The sequence below is a fragment of the Protopterus annectens genome, chromosome 10.part0 (genome assembly GCF_019279795.1).
Source record: "Protopterus annectens isolate FY-2018-M chromosome 10.part0, PAN1.0, whole genome shotgun sequence".
Lineage (NCBI taxonomy): Eukaryota > Metazoa > Chordata > Ceratodontiformes > Protopteridae > Protopterus > Protopterus annectens.
In genome coordinates this window covers 123,381,108-123,404,259 of record NC_056744.1, presented here as the reverse complement: position 1 = coordinate 123,404,259, position 23,152 = coordinate 123,381,108, and the positions used below count along the sequence as shown (strand labels likewise).

At 42.1% G+C, this 23,152-nt stretch overlaps 1 protein-coding gene across 1 annotated transcript in view; it reads right to left on the bottom strand.

Annotated features, from left to right (window-relative positions):
- HELZ (helicase with zinc finger) overlaps positions 1-21,781 on the bottom strand; it is a 3,197,037-nt gene extending 3,175,256 nt beyond the window's left edge. The window contains exon 1 of the mRNA XM_044085095.1: positions 21,721-21,781. Coding sequence (XP_043941030.1) covers positions 21,721-21,757 — 37 coding nt within the window. The 5' untranslated portion in view covers positions 21,758-21,781. The remainder of the gene's footprint in view (positions 1-21,720) is intronic.
- Positions 21,782-23,152: the final 1,371 nt, after the last annotated feature.

The window sequence follows — 23,152 nt, the reverse complement described above, 5'->3', positions numbered from 1 at the left end:
CAACGTAAATGTTTGCCATAGCGGAATTGAGCGTATATCGCAACTGCATGTGCGTATTGGATATAATGGGCTGGTGAGCATGCCTTTTTGAGTGAGCTGTTATCGCCCTGTACGCTCTTTTTGATGGTGTGTGTGATTTGGTTGGACAGCTACAACAATTCTTTTGCCGCTAACTACGAAGTCATTCATGTATTGGACATTAAAAGCTGATTCATACATGTTCAAGGCGTATGGTTATTAGCGAACACGCCGTATTTGACTATATGTGAGTTTTTGTTGGACAACTACTAACCAGCTTTTGCTCTTAATATATACTATCTAAATATTATACATTTATACCCGGAGCAGTACTTGTGTTTTGCTAAAGCTGAACCTTAGCTAAACAATTTTGTGAATTTCTCATGGTCTTTTCAGATCATGATGGACTGTCAAATTTAGCTTTCATCGTGCAGGGAATATTCAATACGAATCCTATAAATGGAACTGTGTTTTTCTATGTGTCGCCATTTTTTGGTTTGTGAACTGGTCATTGCGTTTTGAATTCATCGACGAGTGGAGGTAAAGCTACAATGAGGATTAATCGAACATAGACTTCCAGGGCTATTGTGAACTTTATATTACTTTTCTATATGAACGGAGTGAACTATTTGGTTGCTGGACATTAGTTTATAGTAATTGCAGTGTATATTTGGTCTTTGCAAAACTAATACTCTTGTTTCCGATATGTTTGGGATTTTTATCACTGCTTTCAGTCTCAAATTATATTGAACTTGATGTATGTCACAAATTTAACATCTTTTAAGAGTGGAACTTGTGGACTGTCATGATTGTTATTTCATGATTATATTAAGTATAGTATTCTATTACTATTTTTGCTACTATTTAATAATTATGATTGTGAACATTTAAGATTAATGACTTAGCTTATATTTTGTGTACTATAGGCAATCACATATATGGCCTACAGGACTTAGTTTCAAAGTGTTGTTTCCAGTGTGTAAGGGTCTAGTTTCCATATTAGTGGTTAGTCAATTGACTTGAATACTATTAGCTTACAGCAACAAGTTTTCACATGCATATTATGCTATTTGGGTACTATCATTTAGATGTTTGGTGATACTAGTTACTGGACCTTTTTTTAGGACCATAATTTTTAAAATTACCCCTAATATCAGAAATATATCATGCTGGTTGTTATACTAAGATACTAATAACCTTATTTAATGCTTGATGTTGGATATCATCTGGGATCTGACCACCACTGTTTCTGGTTTTTGTCCTTTGGACATTTGAATTCTATATTAAGATATTAACCTTTTATATTTGAGGTGCCTTATTCAGGATCTATTTTGGATATACAGGGTGCATAACATTTTTGATTTCTTATTCTTTGTCTAATTATACCATTATTATACCATTATTGTCCTGTGCTTGACGTGGCTTTAGTGTGCATGTTTTTGCACAAACTAACTTCTGGCCATTATTGTCTCAATATTACTAATTGATGGTCTTGACACAGGGCGTGGCTGTCTTCCATCATAGTAATAGTGTATTATACTACTGATTATACTCATGATGGATTTAAATAAAATATTTTTGGATTTATCTTCCGACAAGGATGATCTGGCACTTTTTGGTATTGGTTTGAGCTCTGAGGGCGCCCTGAATTCCAATTCTTTGAAGCCAGAACAATCATGTCAAAAATTATTTGACGATCTTAATAAAAATATGAGATCACTTAGATCTTGTGTTTGGCACCTTAAATTACTGAAAGCTTATTTGGCTAAGGACATTTGTCCTAGGGGTCTGAGGGTCAAAATTCAGCCATTGGTGGCAGATCCCGATGAAACTCTCACTACAGAATGGTTATCCATTCAACAAGAATGTTCTATGAAGTTTGTCCATTCCCTGTCCAAATATTATACTAGGATTATTGACAAAGAAAATTCTAAGGTATCACAACTAATAGAGGATTGCAACCAGTACCAGCAGGATAGTTTCTTTCCTCCATTATTATCTAAACTTAGCTCTGATCTGTTGAACTTTGACACTAGTCTTAAGGAAAGGAAACTTAAAAAATTCTCTCGAGATTTGTCTGATTACCAGAAAGGGCAACCATTTAAACATACTAGACATGTCAGATTTCAAAATGTACACAACACCAACTCAGTGAGTTTCAAAAGGAAACGTCCACGTTCCATTTTGAAAGGACGTGGCAATAATATAGATTCTACTGATTATGACACCTCATCAGGGACTGACACGGATACACAGCATACCATGGGGTCCCCTATGCCCAAACATAGTAATCACATACTCCCTTTAGGTCAAACAGGGGGAGGAGAGGTGGCAGGAAACACAAAAAGGGTTACAAGTCTTCAAAATTTGATGGAAGTATTAACGAACAAGTAAATAATGTCTGTAACATCTCTAATACTGTATTAACATCTGAACAAATATCTTTATTGAATAAAGGACTATCTTTTATCCCTGGTTTTTTTGTTCCTGAGGATAATTTTGCACAAGATTTATTTTCTTTTTGCAGACTTATTAACCTTAAACTATTTTTCCAGGATAAGGGGGATGAGGAACAGCAACACATGGATGTTTTCAAGTATCATGCCTCATCATTTACACCACCTATGCATCCCTCTGTCAGTCTTTTTCTACGTAATGTACTCAGTGATTTACATTTTCAGCATAATTTTTCACAACCAATGCCTAACAACATGACTGAGAGTGACATATCTAGCTTAGATGAACTAGTTAGAAATAAGGAATTGGTCATTCTTCATGCTGATAAAGGTGGGGCGGTGGTGGTTATGGATTGGAGTTATTATGACATTGAGGCTCACCGACAATTGGGTGATGCCCGATACTATAATAAAATGCCTCTTGATCCCACACCAGTATTTAGTGAACAAATCAATGATTTTCTACACTCTGCGGTTGAAAATGGGATTATTACTGCCAAAACACTAAGACACCTAACCATCACTGACCCTGCCAGACAATTTATTTATTTCCTGCCTAAGATACACAAAGATTTTTTACATCCACCAGGTAGGCCAATTGTGTCGGGCATAGGATCACTTACTGAGCCGCTCTCGGAATTCCTGACCAGATATCTAAAACCACTTTTACCTTGGGTTAGATCTAGGATACAGGATACCACACAATTTCTGGGTATTGCTAATGATATGCAATTAGAACAGGATTGGTAGCTATGTACACTAGATGTAAGCTCATTATATACTAACATCCCACATTGGGCTGGTCTTGATGCCATTGAGTATTGGCTTTATAAGTCTAACCTGTATCAACCTGGGTTCAATACTTCTCATAAATCTGACTGAGCATGTACTAACTAAAAACGTCTTTTTCTATGATCAGGAATGTTATTTACAGATCAAAGGTACAGCAATGGGGGCTTCCTTCGCCCCTATATATGCTGATCTTTTCATGGCCTACATTGAGGAAATCATGATTTATGATGATACTCAATTTGTTTCTGCCTGATATTGATATTTGGCGGAGATATTTGGATGACTGCTGGATGGTATGGAGATCAGATATTGGATATCTCCGAGAATTTATGGAGTATTTAAATGACAACAAATGGGGAATTCAGTTTATTATCACTTATGACCAAAAATCCATTACGTTTCTGGATGTTTTGGTCACAAAGAATGAGGATGACACCCTTAAAACTGAAGTTCATAGGAAGTTCCCCCAGTATAATACTTTACTCCATGCCTCCAGCTTTCATCCAAAACATATAGCCAAAAACATTCCAAAATCACAATTTCTTAGAATAAGACGTAACTGTTCAGATGATGTTAGCTTTAAACATCATGCTCATGACTTACATAATAGATTTATGAATAGAGGCTACAGCTCAGGATATGTCACTATGGCCCAGAACCATGCCTGGGGCTTAGATAGAGAAGATTTATTGACATATAAAAAGAAATCTACATCTTCCAATATACTACGATTTACCACCACGTTTGGCAGGAACACTAATAGATTTATGAATATTATCAAAGATAATTGGAATATACTTAAAGCTGATAGTAAGATCCAATCATTTATTCCTAACACATGTTCTTTTTCTTTCCGTAAAGGAAAAAATCTAGCAGGATATTTTAATCATTATAAACATCATTCAGAGTCCAGTCTACCTATGTCATATCAAACTTCTATTTTGGGCGACAGATTTTCCCTGTGGACACTGTGTCAATTGTAAACATATTTTGAAGTCCAAGGAATTCACTAGCAGAAACAGCAGTACTGTTTCTGATATTCGATTTTTTGCCAATTGTAACACAGACTGGGCTATTTATATGGCTTGTTGTAGTTGCCATGCATTCTATATAGGTCAGACTTCAAGACCATTCAGGTTTCGTATGTCTGAACACCTAAGTGACATTAAATGCAAAAGAACCACCAATGCTTTATATAAACACACACTTACACATCCAACAGCCCAATTCCATTTTATTATTATAGATAAACTTATTGGCGATCGAACTCACAAATCTGGCTGGCACAAAAGACTTGATGCCAGGGAGAAAAAATGGATCACAAAACTTGGGGCTTTATTTAACCCAGGACTTAATGAATATTTATGAGTGAACTTTATATAATATTATTTATGTTATATATTTGTTAAGGTATATATGGTCCATCAATATATAAATATTCATGACTTCATTAATTAAATATGTAATTGTCAACCAATGATTTGTTTCCACTTACTATATAAGACTTGACCTTTATTATGCTTTTTGTAATACACTGAAGAAGGCCAGGATTTATATTGGCCGAAACCGGTCTGTTTTGTACAAGCATGAATGTTTTCTTAGTAGTTTTTAAATAAACTACTATTTATCACATGGCTCACCTGTTGCTGGCTTTGATTTCTTTGGCTTAGTTTGGATTTTTGCCGTGCAACTACCCACGTGCAGGGGAACTTTGTTTCGGATGCCAGCTCCAGACCAATGTTCAAGCCCTACAATGTTTTCTTGGCATGGTCAACTATCTAGGCAAGTTCATTCCAGACTTGAGCCAACTTTCAGCACCACCCAGAGAAATAACCTGCAAAGATGTAACCTGGACCTGGTTAGACCATCACCACAGAGCATTTGATGACCTGAAACAGAGAACTGCCAGTCCACGTACTTTAAGATGCTAGGACATTCACAAAACAGTAACTCTTTCTTGTGACGCTTCCAAGTTTGGTCTTGGTGCAGTCATTCTTCAAGAGGGTAGACCAGTAGCCTATGCTTCCAGAACTCTAACCCAAACTGAGACACGGTATGCTCAGAAAGAGAAAGAACTCATGTCAATTGTGTTTGCATGTTCAAAGTTCCATGATTATACTTATGGCCAACCTATTCAAATCGAGACCAACTACCAAACCTCTAGTTACTATTTTGAGAAAGCCTATGCACACAGCTCCTATGATATTTGCAATTTCAACATCATGCATTGCAAAGTATAACTTCAATCTTGTTTACACAAAAGGCAAACTTCTTTATCTTGCTGACACTTCATCCAGAATCTAAAGGCTCCTAGGGGAAGTGGTCCCTTTTTCTTTTATCAGAAGATTCAAGAGCAGAACCATGCAGGCTAAGGCGTCTAGATTCTACTACAGTCATCAAACCCACAGCCAGCCTAACTAAATCCTGCTGATAGGCCTGATTGTGAGAGTGGCAGCCTGTAGGCTTCGACTGGGGACAACTGGAAGCAGCCTATTTATATGAGACCTTAGGCTTGGGCCTATGGGCAATGTCAGTGCCAAGGCTGGGATGCAGATGGGCAGCCACATCCCAAGAAAAGTGAACACATGCAATCTCCAAATGACATGGGACTCCGGCCTCCACTCTGACAGATGGAAATCTGTCAGAAGCCAGAACCTGCAAAGCAGCTTCAGACCCAACCAATGAACTAAGTCCTTCAGCTTGTGCAGGCGTAGACAGACTTGGTGGCATACCAGCCTCCAAACAGGTCTCAATAGTGTTACTGGAGGGGAATGTAGAAGTGTCTTGCCTTCTTTGACGATAAGCCTGGGTCGACTGGCAGATGGCGAATAAACATCATCTAGTACCCTATGCTTGGGACATTTTTCCTTACACATAAGGAGATAAAAACTGGCAGGACCAGTGGAAAACATGTTATAAAAATGCCCTAATGACTCACTAAGGTGCTTAGCTAGAATCTCAACCATAATCTTGATCATCCTACTGTTAAAGTGAGCACAGAACTGACAGGTATGTCATGTTCTGGGCCCAAACAAGCTACACAAGAGTGAAAGTCCAGGTGTGGAATCTGCTTGCCACAGTGGAGACTATTATTAACTTTCTCTGACATTAGTCAAGAAACATATGAAAAGTTCCCCAACAGGGTATCTGGCTTTAGACATCTCTCTCAGGTGTGGAACAACTGACTAGCACTCTGCTTCAGGCTCTGACAGCAAGATAAAACTGACGTTGTTGTACCAGCTGACCCCCTTTACACCCAGACATCTTGACGTTCCGTCAGGGTGTCTGCAGACTCCTGGAAGGGAAGGAAATTCTCTGGTAGTCAGGCCAGCCAAGAGCTACCTTAGCAGGAAATCTCATCAGTTAGGACTGCAACAGTGAAACACAATATCCTTGGTTACCTGGTCAAGACGACAGTCACCACAATGATCTGGGGGGATTCCCTCTGAATCTTCAGAAGTACTCTGGATAATAGTGGAAAGTGTGGAAAGCATACAGGAACACTCCTGTCCAAGAAAAAGAAAAGGCATCTGTCTTGCAGGCCATCTTGCATGGAGTTCTAGAACAATCTTTCAGATAACTGTTCACAGAGGAGGCAAAGAGGGCTACTTGACGAACTCCCCACAGATGGATTAAATCTTTGAAGACTCCTCAACCTATTTTCCATTTGGGAAGGTCTACCCTGGTCCTGCTCAGCTCGTCTGCCATACAGTTTTGCTCTGAAAAATGCAGTTTGCCTGTAGAGTAAGTCTGTGCTGTGGGTTTAAAATCTCATTTTTAATATCATCTCATTTTTTATCATCTGGGATGTTCTGAAAATGCAGCCATGCAAACCTTCTCAAAACAGCACCAGTAGCTATAGTCCTGGAAGTAGTACTGCAAGAGTCACACACACACATTGTAAGCAATGGGGTAGTTACCTGTGCAACAGAAAACAAATAAGTTATTTAAAGCAATTTTTTTCTCAAGACAAAACTTCAGATAAAACGCGTTTATATTACGCTGTCGAAAATTTAAGCAGTCGACAGCGTAATAAATCGACACGAAAATGTCAAAACATTGACATCAGAACATCGAACATGCAAAAAAAAAAAAAAAAAAAAAAACACCCAAACACAACACAAATTGCTCTATGCAGGGGAGCATGCCCCCCACACCCCCCGCTACTTAAATATACCAGCTCCGAGATCGCACTACTTGCAGTAAACAGAAATCTCACCTTACAGAGATTTCCGTTTACACGCGTGATGACTTTCGCTTTCAACATTTTGGAGCAGAGAATATCAGCTTCGATACTGTCGGCTTTCTTCAGGGTGAAGTAGACCCGATAAAACATTCCTCATACTACAGTTACTTTAACAAACTATCATACAAGCCTGACAATTCAAAATTCTGAAAATCAAAGTTACATAAGTATACATTTTTTTTTTCCAAATGCCTATCAATAATCTTCCCATCCTTTTCAGAAAGAATAGAACTGGAAATGACTACATGTTTAGCAGCAGGGGGATCAACTAGAGTTATAGCTGCTGGTTTAAGGTTTGGGAATAGTATCTAAAAATTTAAAAGACTGAATAACCTCATACAGTCTGACTTTTTAAGGACAGCTGTCTGACTAACAAGAAAACTGCAGGTAGTAATGCACATTTCCTCTAAACCAGACAGAACAGGAGGGATAGGTGTAGGATCCTGAAAACCCTTTTACAATATCCCATTGTATTTTCTGAGAGACTGAGAAATCTCAGTGTACTTGCATTGAAAATACTAGCACATTCTAGCAACAGTCTCACAGAAAGAGAAACCCCACAGGAAGAATCATAAACTAAGCTCTCCTTTGAGATGGGATCAGAATTCTGACAGAAAAAAACACTATACATTCCTGCATTTTCCTGTTCAGATTCAGAATCTTCAATATCTTCAGGAAAATAGGTATCCCTCTTTCTTTTACAAGAAACTACTAGCTTTAGCAGCCTTCAGGAAGGCCTGGGGAACAACTGACGGCTCTATAGATTTTGCCCGTTAGAGCATGCCAATGTCTGAGAGCAGGGGGGCCCTCAAGACAGATTGACAATCAGACTTCCAAGATGGCTGCACACTGATCAGTTTAATTTCAGCTCTCCAAGTGTGAAAAAAATGAGAAAAAAGAGCTAGTGATATCGTCATCTTCAGTAAAATTCTGTTAGTGGCTAGTAAGTACACTGCCTGGATGGCAGCACAGAAGAAATTTAGTGAACCAGAAAAAAATCAACCAGAAAAGGTAAACAGAAAAAGCAATTTCTAGAAAATGGAAAGCAAAGTCTAAATCAACCACATCTGAAGTACCAAATACTATAAAAGATAAAAAGAAACAAAATTAGTAGGGTATATAACCTATTGAATGACAACTATAAGAATCAATCGGAAGAGGTTAGAAAAGACTGTTAAGAGGGACTGGAAAAGCTATTAACAAGAGAACAATTGCAGGACATATGTATGGCTCCCAAGTATGCACTAAAGTCCAGAAGGTGTAGGATATTTGCATGGAAATGTTTGCATGGGTATTTTTATACCCCAAGCTGACTTGCAAAAATGTTTTCCTTGGGCAGATTGCAAAACTTGGAGGTGTGATGGGGAAGTAAGAGGTGATGGAGAAAGTACAGTTTTGTACCTACCATAAATATAGATGTTCGAGTGCTAATACTGCTGCAGTAATCACAGATGGGTTCTCTGCCGTCAGGCGGGTCCTCGGTCGGCCGAATTCCAAAGTCTAGGTCCGGCGTCGGTTGTCGTCGCTTTCTTTCCTGACGTCAGTGCGACAGGGGTATACAAGACACAGCCGACGCCATATTCTTCAGTCTTTCTTGCCCCAGATGTCAGGTGCCCCCAGAAGGAAGGCAACACATAAATTATATATATATATATATATATATATATATATATATACAGTCAAGCAATGCAATATAATCAAAAAACAGTAGTTGCAAGCAAATGCACCATAGAAGGATAACCCAAATTAGGTTGTATGAGGAGGTGTTAGCCACTAGGCCTTTATCAAGAGAGGAAGGAGGGAGGGAAACCTGTACTGCAGCTGTATTAGCACTCGAACATCTACATTTATGGTAGGTACAAAACTGTACTATGTTCATCGTGCATATAGCTGCAGTAATCACAGATGGGTAGAATCCCAAAGCTACGCACAGGGTGGTAAGGCACTAGGTGGAATTGGGAGCAGCCAGAATGCCCTGCAACACAGCAGTGGCAAAGCCTGCTCTAGTCTTGGAATATAAAGGCAGGTGGTAGTGTTTTGTGAAGGTATGCACAGAACTCCAAGTGGCTGCCTCCAAAATACCTTTGGTAGGGACTCCTCTGAGGAAGGCTGTGGAGGTAGCTGTGGCCCTTGTGGAGTGGGATCTGATGCCTGTAGGAACAGGTTTGCCATGAAAGGAGTAACAAAACCGTTTGCAATGGCCTATCCATTTTGAAATTGTCTGTTTGGAAATTGGCTTCCCTTGAGCTCCTACAGCATAGGACACAAAAAGTTGTTCTGATTTCCTGAAGGGCCGTGTTCTGTCCAAATAGTAACGTAGCTGTCTATGGATGTCTAAGGAATGAAGCAGCCTTTCCCCTTTGTTTTGAGGATTGGGGTAAAAGGTAGGTAAGTGTATGGCCTGATTTAAAGCTACCCTGGATACTACCTTAGGCATAAATGAAGGGTTGGTTCATAGGGAAACCCTGTCCTGATGGAAGATGAGAAAGGGCTGCACAGCCATGAGGGCTTGTAGTTCCGAAACCCTACGAGCTGAGGTAATGGCCAGAAGGAAGGCTGTTTTCCAGGACAAATATTGCAAATCTGTTGAGGCAGCTGGTTCAAAGGGAGGCAATGTTAATTTTTCTAGGATGTAGTTAAGATCCCAGGTTGGTATTGGTTGTTTCCTTGGAGGTCTTATATTCTTAGCTCCTCTGAGGAACTGTCTTAAAGAGGGTGAGAGAATAAGGGTGGATCAGTGTTGTATTCTGCAGAAATGGCTGAGGCATGAATTTTGATGGAGGAAAATGAAAGTCCACTATTCAACAGCTCAGCTAGATACTGTAATATCTGAGGCAAATTCAGTTTTCTAGGATCCTGGCCTTTTTTCTCATTCCAAGCGCAAAAACGTTTCCATTTTGCGGAGTAAGCCTTTCTAGTAGATGGCCTTCTGGCCTCCAAAATGACATCCTGCACCTCTTTAGAAAGTAGGGTCTGTGGTGGTGTTAAGGAATTTTCCATGCAGCCAGATTGAGAGTTTTCAGCTGACTGTGAAGAGTTTTGTAGCTGTGCTGAGTCAGTAGAAGAGGCATTAGAGGTAGAGTCCAGGGAGGAGTATGTGTTAGGCTCCTCAGGAGTGGGTACCAGTGTTGTCTTGGCCAGTCTGGAGCAATCAGTATCATCTTCGGTCTGTCTGCTCTTGCTTTCAAGAGCACCTTGGGCAGAAGAGGCAAAGGTGGGAAAGCGTAAACTGTCCATGTTGCCCAACTGAAAGAAAGGGCGTCCACTCTCCAGGCCTTTGGATGAAAGGTCCTTTAACAGAACTTTTTCAATTGATGATTCCTGTGGGAGGCAAAGAGATCTATGTCTGGTCTTCCCCACGCTTGTATTATTTTTGTAAACACTTGAGGATGCAACTTCCATTCGTGTGGATCTGTCATATTTCTGCTTAGATTGTCTGCCAGCGTGTTTTCCAATCCTGGCAAGTACTGTGCTTGAAGTTCGATCTGCCATTCCAGAGCCAAGTTCCAAAGTGACATGGCTAGCCTGCACAGGGGGTATGAATGTGTTCCACCTTGTTTGTTTATGTACCACATTACTGTGGTGTTGTCTGTTCTTATCAATAATTGCCCTGGATGCAGGAGGTCCTTGAAAACTGTAATTGCATTTATCACTGCTAGCATTTCTTTTTGATTGATGTGAAGGTGCTTTTCCTTTTGGGACCATTTGCCCTGAATGCACCTGTCTGTCATGTGCGCCGCCTAGGCGTATTCTGAGGCGTCTGTTGTGATGACTTGATTTGCTTGAGGCTTGCAGAATGGAAGACCTGTGTTTGTTTGGCATGCTTGGGCCCACCATAGAAATTCCTTTTGCAAACATGGAATTATTGGTATTATTGTTTCCAAACTGTGGCTGTGTTGAGACCATAGGTTTTTTAGGTACCATTGAAGTTTCCTCATATGCAACTTTGCACATGGGATTAGAAGAACGCAAGATGCCATGAAGCCCAGAGCCTGCAGGATTTTCCTTGCAGTGAGCCTGGTACAATTTGCTAGTATTTTGAAGTAATGAGTTAGTTGCCCTTGTTTTCTGGCGTAAGATAGGCCATCTGGGTGTTTGTGTCCAAGTTGGCACCCAGGAAAGTTATTTTCTGAGATGGTGTTAGCCTGGATTTCTCCTTGTTGACTGTGTATCCCAGAGAATTCAATAACCGTGTTACGTAAGCCAGATGTTCCAGAAGTATGTGCTTGTTGTCCGCTTGGATCAGGCAGTCGTCCAAATAAGGGTAAATTTGTATCCCTTGAAGTCTGCAGTAGGCAATTACTGATGCCAGGCATTTCGTGAATACTCTGGGCGCAGTAGATAAGCCAAAGGGCAATGCAGAGAATTGATAGTGGATTGAACCTGCAAGAAATCTGAGGTATCTTCTGCAGCTTTGTCTGATTGGGACATGCAGGTATGCCTCCTTGAGGTCCAATGTTATCAGCCAAAACTCCTTGCCCAGCATGGGAAGAAGCTGCTGTAATGTGAGCATCTTGAATTTTGTGCAGTAGAAATGTGTTTAGGATGGATAAGTCCAAAATGGTTCTCCAGTCGGTTCCTTTCCTTGGTACCAGAAAAAGTCTGGAATAAAAACCTTGACCTTGTTCGTGAGTAGGTACCTCTTGAATAGCTTTCATGGCCATAAGCTTTGAAATTTGTATTTGAGCCTCTGCCCTTTGATTGTGTGGCAGGTTCGGCATGCCTCTCATTTTTGGGAGAGTGTGAAAATGAAATCTGTAGCCTCTGTTTATAATGTCCAGGATCCATTTGTCTGCTGTGATAATATGCCAATTTCTTGTAAATAATGCCAGCTTTCTTCCCAAGGGTGCTGCCAGCTGAGACTTGCTTGGCATGAAAAGGGGGAAGTCATTGGGTTTGTTTCCTGTATTGCTGTGCACCGTCTTCGCCACCTCTTGTTGCTGGAGTTTGCCATTGTCTGCCTCTATATGATCCTTGAGGTTGTCCTCTGCCCCTTGTGCGCCTGTATCTACCTCTTTGTGGCTTGTCCGTGGCTGGAAAGGACCAGTTCTTTGAAGGCCAATTTCTGCTAAAACGTGGTGGCTGAACCTGTAGAAAAGCTTTGACAGTTTGCATAGATTTAGCTTTTTCTTCCATTTTCCGTAGTATCTCCTCAGCATTAGTACCAAATAGTACATCCTTTTGTAAAGGAGCATCCAGTAGCTTAGCTTTAACATGGTCAGGCAAGGTTTGTTCTCTAAGCCAGGCATGTCTACGAATGACTGATCCTGTCACAGCAGCTCTGCTTGAGGCCTCTAGGGCATCATAGCCACATTGTAAGGTGTGTTTACCCACTTGTTCTGCACTATGCATCATATCCTGCAAATCCTTCAAATCTGGTTGTTCAGGTTGAGACATTTTATTTCTTAATTGTGATAACAGAAACTGCTGATATTTAAGCATATGGAACTGACAATTTAAGGCCCTCATGGCTAGGGTGGCTGAGGTATATACCTTTTTCCCCCACCTTTCTAAGGATCTAGACTCTCTTTCGGAAGGTAGTGGATTCTTAGCAGTAGAGGCCTTCATTCCCTTGGGGCCTTGAGAAATGGTTTCAGGGTCAGCATTATGGCTTTTGTAAAGAAATTGGTGAGAGTTAGGAACTCTGTAGTACCTATCAGGCTTGACTGGGGCAGGAGGCAGGGAATCCGGATTTAGGCAAGCCTCCGAATAAACATCATCAAGTATGTCCAAGACAGGAGGTATCGCCAGAGGTCTGTGCTGAGGTAGCAAAAGAAATTCCCTAAGTCTTTTCTTGGAATCAGAAAAGTCTTGGCCTTCTCAATGGAAGTGTTCCCTCAAGGTGTGCAAGGTTTCCCCAAAAGAAATCCTCTGGGGGCAATACAGAAGGAATGGACTGCTCAGCATCCGAATCTTCAAAAGGGGAGTACGAGTGTTCCTCTTCATCAGAATGTTCTGAAAAAATGGAATCCTGGTCAGAAGAGGGAGAAGCTTCCTCCACTCTGGGTCTCTTGTCTGGAGGGGGCTGGGAACCCCTGATAAGAGTAATTAAATCCTCAGCCATTTTTAGCATCTGCTTTTTAGGCATGGGGCCTGGAGATGGGCCCTGTGCAACAGGCCTCTTGGGATGCATGGCTGATTTGGACTTAGTAAAGGCCTTAATGGAGAAGGAAGATGAGGGTCTAAAGACACCATGGGTGGAAGTGGACCTATCCACATTAGGAGGCTCAACACTCACAGTGGCTTCGGTTGTAGTCTGGGTATGGGCCGAGGTACCTGCGGTCTCGGTTACAGAGGACACCGCCAAAGAAGTGTCGTCGGTAGTCAGGGGCTGCGTAGGCGCCTCGCTGAGAACCGGACCACATGTAGCCGGTTTTGGCGTGGTGTCGGTGGAGACCGCGTGTTGGTCTTTGTCCTTGCGTTTTTTGGACAAAACGGTAGTCTGAGTATCCGACGACATTTTATGATCAAAGGCTTTACCAAAGAAGTGCTGGGCGAACTCCGCCCGACGCTTAATAGTACGTTTATTGAAAGTAGCGCAAAAGCGACAGGCCGAGACATCGTGGTCTGGGCCTAAACAAGGTATGCAGAGGGAATGGAAATCCTTATGCGGTATTTGCTTCCCACAAGAAATACAATTGTTAACTTTGTCTGACATCGGTCTGAGGCAAGAAAAGTTTCAACGGGTACTTAGCTTTAAAGAAGACTTCGGTTTCCAATTATTCGTAATTTCAGGAGCTGGCCGACCGGCACTTGCGAACTGCTTCTGCTTCGGGCACCGCGCGGCAAAAAAGACTGAAGAATATGGCGTCGGCTGTGTCTTATATACCCCTGTCGCACTGATGTCAGGAAAGAAAGCGAGGACAACTGACACCGGACCTAGACTTTGGAATTCGGCCGACCGAGGACCCACCTGACGGCAGAGAACCCATCTGTGATTACTGCAGCTGTATGCACGATGAACATCATATTTTTAGGGAGTGTAACATGTTGGCAAATGTAAAAAATTCCCTACAGAGAATTCAGTCAAAGATTGGGTGAGCAATGGCTGTAAATAAAGGAAATCATTCTTTGAGCTGGAACACAAGACCCGAACTGTCTAGACATACCTAGGCCTTAAGTTTAATTACTGCTGGTTGCCAAAAAAAGCAATTACGAGAACATGAACAAAATCTAAACCAGCTACATTTGAAGTATTGATTATTATAGAAGAGAAAAACTGGAAGAGGGAATCTATATAAAAAAAAAAAAAAAAAAAAGAGAGAGAGAAGGCGCAAATTACACAGAAATAACTGGAAGTGGTGAGAAAAATATGTGCATAATAATGTTGTGAAAGAGTGAGGTTTAAGGGAAGGCAGGACTTCAGCAATTTATGTAGTGTTCAACAGATGAGAGTAACAAAAAATATGACAGGTACAACTTCTGTAAATGGAAAAAATGTTAATATGGTATGCTTTCTTTTCTGTTAATGTATGTTTGACTATGTATTAAGAAATAATTTAATACTGTTAAAAAAAGACAGATTGAGCTAATGATTTTCAGTAACAAGTCCAAGCACAGGACTCATATTTGTCTGTGTCATCACGGCTAGGTAAACTCTCACATACAAAAAGCTGTTGTCCATTTCCCCTTGCTACTCTACTTACAAACCGACTAGCAGAGGCCTTGAACAATGCCACAACAGACTGGGAGTTCATAGGTTGGTACTAGGCTATCGGCCCTATGGCCTATACAAGCCTAAGCATAATTTCCTGGCTATTTCTTCCCACACTATTTACTTCCCTGGACTCCTGTCTAGCAGGACGACTGACATGATTCCCTGGAGTGAATTTCCTTTCTACCATCCAATCATCAAGGTTCCTCTTGAAGACGGCCAAAGAGGCACTCTGCTTGACATGTATTGGCAGTCTATTCCAGAGTCTGGGGAGTCTCTGGGTCAGGAACCTATCCCTCCAGCATGTTTTGTTTATTGTGATGACAAGGTTTAGATCCCTGGAGCGTGTGGCTCTGAGGGATTGGGAGTGTGACTGTGTGAGCTAGGCAGTCAGAGATTCTGTACGTCAGGTTGTCAGTGGATTGAGTTTAGCATAAGCACAACTGTTCACGATGTCCTAAAGATCAAGGCAAAAAGTGCAAATATTTTCAACTTTTTCAAGCCAGTATCAGATATCAATAAAAAAAAAGGCATCGGTCAAGAAAAATTAGAAAAACAATCCCCCCAATAGGGTACTTAAAATAAATCTCAGAAGCAGGGCAACACACTAGACAAAGCTTTTAACAGAATACACTTTACAAACTTTAGCAAAAAAGATCTGAAGATGGCATTGGGCAGTACCCCTCCTACACCACTGACATCCTGATGGCCAAATGGAAAGTAGTCTCCCAAAGCCAAGAGGAGAAAAGTAGAGCTCTATAAGCTGGCAAGAAATCTCAGATATCAAAATGAACATTTTCACCTTCCTCACACCCCCATTCTGAAAAATACCAACTCTACAATCATACAATTATAAGAAAGAGAGAAATGACCTTACATGGTAAAAACAATCTCACAGTAGAACATTACAGCAAACAGTCAGGGAAAATAAACAGTGACAAATGGGACAAGTTTAGTGTACAAAAAAAATCAGATGATGACCACATATAGAGAAAAGTACAGTTGTGTATACTTACCATAAATGTAGATGTTAGAGTGTATTCACTGTTGCAGTCATCACACTTGGGTTATCTACCTGCAGGTAGCCCTCAGTCGGCTCGAATACCAGAGTCTTGGTATTTCTGCGTTGGATGCTGTCGCCTCTTCCATGACGTCAGGGGTATAAAACATGCAGCCGACACCATTACATCAGCTTTTCTTGCCTCAAATGTCAGGCGCCCCCAAAATAAGAAGCTATTACATGGTGTGGAACACCTCCAGCAAAACGTAAATACCCCTGCCATAAAAGATGGCCATAAAGAGGATAGGTAGAAAGGATAGAGAAAGCCAGGGGGCTGGAGCGAGGGAAACCAGGACTGCAACACTGAATACACTAACATCTACATTTATGGTAAGTGTACACAACTGTACTATGTTCTTTGTGGTTCACTGTTACAGTCATCACACTTGGGTTGAGTCCCAAAGCTGAGGAAGGGTGGAGGCAGTCAAGAAGTGTTAGGGCTGGCTAGCAGGCCTTGTAAGACTGCTGTAGCAAATCCAGCTTTGGATTTAGAAAAAATAGGTAAGTGGTAATGCTTGGTGAAGGTCTGTACAGAACTTCAGGTTGCAGCGGTAGGGCTCCCCTGAGAAATGCTGTAGAAGTTGAAGTAGCTCTAGTGGAATGAGTTCTGATCCCCCGTGGGGTAGGTTTTCCATGGTGCTTGTAGCAGAAATGGATGCAGTGTGCTATCCCCATTTGGTAATGGTTTGCTTCGAAATGGCCTTGCCCTCTGCCCCTGTAGCAAAGCAGACTAGCAGATGGTCAGATTTTCTGAAAGACTTAGTCCTGTCAAGGTAAATCCTGAGCTGTCTGTGCATGTCCAGGGAGTGCAGGATCCTTTCACCTTTATTCTATGGATTAGGGAAAAAGGTTGGCAAATGGATGGATTTGTTTAAAGCCATATTGGATTCCACCTTAGGCATAAAGGAAGAGTTAGCCCTGAGGGAAACCCTGTCAACATGGAAAATAATGAAGGGCTCCACAGCCATTAGTGCCTGTAACTCAGACACTCTTCTTGCTGAAGTAATAGCTAGAAGTAAGGCTGCTTTCCAAGAGAGGAGCTCTCCTAGGGGGCCTTAAATGGTTAGCTCCTCTCAGAAACTGTTTGATAAGAAGGTGAGAAAAGAGAGGAGACTCAGTATTATAATGAGCTGAGATGACAGAGGCATGAATCTTAATGGGTGAGAAGGATAGGCCTCTGTGGAGAAGCTCTGCTAGGTAATCAAGGATTTGAGGCAAGTTGGGCACAGCTGTGTCCTTTCCTTGAGACAGACACCAAGAACAAAATCTTTTCCACTTTTCAGCATAGGATTTCATACTACTAGCCCGTCTGGCCTCAAGGATGACATCCAGCACCTGTTTGCTGAGAGATGCTGGTGGTGTATTCAGCGGATAAGCTAGGCTGCAAGGTTTAGGGTTTGCAGCTGTAGATGCAAAATCTGTCCCTCCTGCTGAGACAGCAGGGAAGGTGTCTGATGTAGGTGCCAGGGTGGCACTGCTGTCAGACTGCGGAGGAGTGGGTACGAGTGCTGGCGTGGCCAGTCTGGTGCAATAAGGATTTCCCTTCGCCTGTCCCGTTTGATCTTGAGTAGTACTTTTGAAAGGATGGGCAGAGGAGGAAAGGCATAAATGGAGAGGTTTTCCCATGTAAAGGATAGGGCGACCACCTTCCAGGCTATGCTGTGAGGGATCCTGGTGCAAAATTTGCTCAAATGGTGGTTTTGGGGGAGGCAAAAATGTCCACATCCAGTGTTCCCCACCTCTGGGTTAGAAGTATGAATGAGTTGGGTTCCAGTTTTGACTCGTGAGGGTCCAGCAGACTTTTGCTTAAGAAGTATGCCAGAGAATTTTGCTTGCCTGACAGGAATTGAGCTTGTAGGTGCACTTGGATGCTCAAGGCCGTGTTTCACAGAGCCATGGCTAACCTGCAGTGTGGGTAAGAATGAGTCCCGCCCTGCTTATGTACCATATAACTGTGGTGGTGTCTGTCTTTAACAGGAGCTGTCCTGGAAGGATGAGGTATTTGAAGACTGTCAGAGCATTCTGTACAGCTACCATTTCTTTTTGAATGATATGCAGGGGAATTTGTTCTGGGCTCCATTTGCCTTGAATGCATATGCCTGCCATGTGAGCCCCCCATGCATATAGTCTGATGCGTCTGTTGTCAGGGTTTGGGTGGCGAGGGGTTCAGTGAAAGGAAGTGCCTTGTTGTGGTTGCATGCTTCTGCCCACCAAAGGAACTCTGCCCTTAGACAAGGTGTGACATGAATCACTGTTTCCAGGTCTTGAGAATGTTGACAGAGACTTTTTAAGTACCACTGAAGTTTCCTCATATGCAGTCTTGCATATGGAATTAGCAGAAAACATAAGGCCATGAACCCCAAGGCTTCCAGTATTTTCTTTGCAGATAGCTGGGTTTTGTTGGCCATTAGTTTGAAATAGCTTGTCAAATGGACCTGCTTTCTGGAGTCAGAAATGCCAACTGGGAAGTTGTGTTCAAGCTTGCTCCCAGGAATACAATTTGTTGGCTGGGCACCAGTTGTGATTTCTTTTCATTGATGGTGTATCTCAGTGAAGTTAGAAGTCTTTTTACAAATGCCAGGTGCTGAAGTAGCAATTCCTGACTGTCGGCTTGAATCAAGCAATCGTCCAAGTATGGGTAGATTTGAATATTTCTCTGCCTGCAGTATGCAATTGCTGGGGATTTTGTGAATACTCTGGGCGCAGTAGATAAGCCAAAGGTAAGTGCATAGAACTGATAGTGCATAGAGCTTGCCCTGAAACGTAGATATTGCCTGCAAGACTCCCTTATGGGGATGTGCAGATAAGCTTCTTTTAAGTCTAGGGTGACTAACCAGGCATATTTGGTTAGCATAGGAAGAAGCTGTTGCAGTGTAAGCATTTTGAATTTTAGGACCACCAGAAAGGTGTTGAGAATTGATAGATCCAGGATAGGGCGCCAAGAGCTCTCTTTTCTGGGCACCAAGAACAGTCTGGGGAAGTAACCATGTCCCCTTTGTTCTACTGGAACAGGTTGAATAGCCCTGATATGGAGAAGGGAAAGTATTTGCTTTTGAGAGCCTCTTCCCACTGGTTTGGAGGAAGGTTAGGCAACCCGCTTGGTGTTGGCAGAGAGTGGAAATAGAATCTGTATCCCTGGGATACAATGTTTAGAAACCATTGGTCCTGAGTAATGGACATCCAGTTTTTTGCATGAAGGACGAATTTTCCTCCTAAGGGAGCAAGTACTTGGGCATGGCTGGGCAGGATAATTGGAAAGTCATTGAGAACTTTTTCCATAAGAGGGTGGCTTACCGCTCCCTGGTTTTCAGGTGGAAACAACCCATTGTTTAGATCTCTGCATTCCCAGAGACTGCAGTCTTGGTGGTCTGTTTCCCCTGGGTTTGGACTGAGAAGGCCTGAGAGGGACTGGAAAGGACCAGTTTTTTGAAGGCCAATGCCTACTGAATCTAGGCGGCTGCACCTGTAAGAAATCTTTGACTGTTTGCATAGATTTAACTTTTTCTTCCATCTTGTTAAGAACTTCTGCTTTTGTGCCAAACAAATGTTCCTGATTTAATGGAGCATCTAGTAATTTTGCTTTGACATGGTCAGGCAAGACTTGTTCCTTTAGTCAAGCATGCCTTCTCAGTACAGACCCAGTGACAGCAGCTCTGCAAGATGTTTCCAAGGCATCAAACCCACACTGCAAATATGTTTTACTAACTTGGTTTGCAGAATGTATTAACTCTTGTACATCTTTATTTTCTGCCCAATGTGGAAGTAACACCATTTTTTGTTTAATTAGTTCCATAATATGTTGCTGGTACTTCAACATGTGAAACTGGCAATTCAAAGCCCTGATGGCAAGAGTTGCAGAGGTATACACCTTATTACCCCATCTCTCTAAACCTCTAGAATCCCTGTCTGAAGGGGTAGGGTTTTTGGCTTTATTAGCCTTACTGCCTTTAGGTCCCTGGGAAATGGTCTCTGGATTCTTAGAGAGAAATTGGTGCAAGTCAGGTATTCTGTAGTACCGGTCAGGTTTTCTAGGAGCTGGTGGTAAGGTGTCAAGAGTAAGACTGGACTCCAAGAAGACATCATCTACAATATCCAGGACAGGGGGTATAGCTAGAGGCCTGTGCTGAGGAAAATCTAAAAATTCCCAGTGTCTCTTTTTGGACTGAGGATAGTCCTGGCATTCCCAGTGGAAATGCGCTCTTAAGGTATGCAAGGTTTCACCATAAGAAAAATCCTCTGGAGGGGAGGCAGAGGGAATGGATTCCTCTGCATCAGAAACCTCATAGGTAGATAAGGGTATGTCCTGGTAATCAGCAGGGTCAGAGTCATCAGACTCCTGGTCTGTAGAATCAGAAGGAAATTCAATTCTTTGTCTTTTGGCAGGGAAAGGCTGGCTTCCCCTAATTAGAGTAATAAGTTCTTCAGCCATTCTAAGCATTTGTTTTTGGGGTATGGGAGCTTGAGCATGCACTTTGGACGTCGATTTTCTAGGCGTAGTGCAAACTCTGGGCCTGAGAAACCCAGTAGTTTTAGCTGGAAATGAAGTTGTCGGTTTAATATCAATATCGCTAGGTCGGAATACACCCTCAGAAGCCGGTGCCTGCACAGAGGCTCCAGACCCATCCAAGGTAGAGACATCCACAGGTTCCATAGTCGAAGCATCTCGCGACATTCGAGACTCCAAATGGGTCTCAGCAGAGGCCTGCAAATCTGTGAAAGCGGGCTTCAGGGGCTGCAAAGGCGCCTCACTGAGTACCGGCGGGCTGGCGACTAGCTTAATGGAAGCGTCATCGGCACTTTTGGATCTATGCGGTCTCTCTATGCCTTTGCGCTTTTTTGGAAGATCGGTAGCCGGATGGCTTACTGAAGCCATTTTGGAATACAGAGAATGAGAGAGAAAAAATCTAGCTACAAAAATTGCCCATCGAATGGTTCGGGTGTTAAATAAGGCACAAAACCGACAGCTAGGGAAGTCAGGGTCTGGGCCTAAACAGGTGACGCAGTAAGGATGAAAATCTCTGAGGTATTTTCCTTTCCACAGGCAAAACAATTGTTAATTTTTTCTGTTAGAGCAAGAAAAAAGAATCCCCAACGGGGTACTTAGCATTAGAAGACTTCAGGTCTGAAACTCGAAAAAACGAAAATTTCAAGTAGCAGCCAACCGGCACTTGTGAACTGCTTCTGCTCTGGGCTCCTGCTCGGCAAGAAAGACTGATGTAATGGCATCGGCTGCATGTTTTATACCCCTGACGACCTGACATCATGGAAGAGGCGACAACATCCAATGCAGAAATCCCGACTCTGCACTAAGGCATGCCTATGTGGGTGGTGTATGACATCACAGCAATTACTGACAAGTAGTATACATGCTCCAGAGCAGAGAGCCTTCTAATGAAAGTTGAGCAACACTGGCACTTAAACATTTTCTCTGCTAACTGAATAAACTGTGAAAACACTGCTATGTCAATAAAGGGCACAAGAGAAAAAAACATACCCTTTTCTACATCTTCAACATAAAATTCTGAAGGCATTCTGTTGCATACCACCTGCAATTCAAAAAAAAGAAAAAAGGAAATGTTTAAAATTTACAGTCTTCTTCTAAACTGCAGTTTTATTAAGCACCTATATCAAAATGTGGAGAAAAAGATTAAATAAATTAGACATACAAACATTTATCATACACAATTCTAAAAAAATGTTTGGTACAGTTAAAAAGGTCCAACATTCCTTACAATTCCATTTTTTCATCACTACCTATTATGCATTACACTTCCTGCAGGAAACTCCCCAGCATAAACAATATGCCAATTACGTACTGAAGAGAAGTCCTAAATGGGAGAAAAACAAAAGATCAACTAGAAACACACACAGTGATAGCTGGGGATAATGGGACACAAGTGGTCCTGGGAGATGAGTGGCATCTCAGTCTATTACAATACTGGCAGCTTGCAGAAAAGTACAGTTGTGTACACTTACCATAAATGTAGATGTTAGAGTGCATTCACTGTTGCAGTCATCACATTTGGGTTATCCCTGTCAGGGTAGCCCTCAGTCAGCCCGGATACCAGAGGCTTTCTATTTCTGCATCTGTCACCGTCGCTCCAGGACTGACGTCAGGGTCATCAGTAGTATAAAATAAGGCAGTCAATGCCATTACATCAGTTTTTCTTGCCCTGTCAGGAGCCCCCAAGAGGAAGCTAGGTTATGGTGGAAGAAGACCACCAGTAAAAAGTAAATACAAAAAATTCCTTGTAAGGAGGGAGAGAGAGAGAGAGAGACAAGGGGGATGGAAGGAGGGAAACCAGGACTGCAACAGTGAATACACTCAAACATCTACATTTATGGTAAGTGTACACAACTGTACCATGTTCTTTGTGTTTCACTGTTGCAGTAATCACATTTAGGTTGATTCCCAAAGCTGAAGAAAAGGGTGGAGGCTGGCTAAGATGCCCTGCAAGACTGTGGTGGCAAAGCCTGCTCTGGATTTGGAGAAGCTAGGCAGGTGGTAATGGTTGGTGAAGGCATGAACTGATATCCATGTTGCAGGCTCCAAGATGTCCCGGGCGGGGACCCCTCTGAGGGAAGCTGCAGAAGTGGAGGCTGCTCTGGTAGAATCTGTTCTAACCCCCTTAGGGGGAGGCTTCCCGTGTTGCTTGTAGCAGAAATGGATGCAGTGTGCTATCCATTTGGAAATGGTTTGTTTGGATATGGGTTTGCCCTCTCCTCCTACAGCAAAGCTGACTAAATTCATCAGTCTTTATAAATGATTTAGTCCCATCAAGATAGAAACTGAGCTGTCTGTGCACATCTAGAGAGTGCAGTATCCTTTCCCCCTTGCTTTGCAGGTTAGGGAAAGAGGTGGGCAAATGAATGGATTGGTTGAGAGCCACACTGGACACAACTTTTGGCATGAAGGATGGGTTATA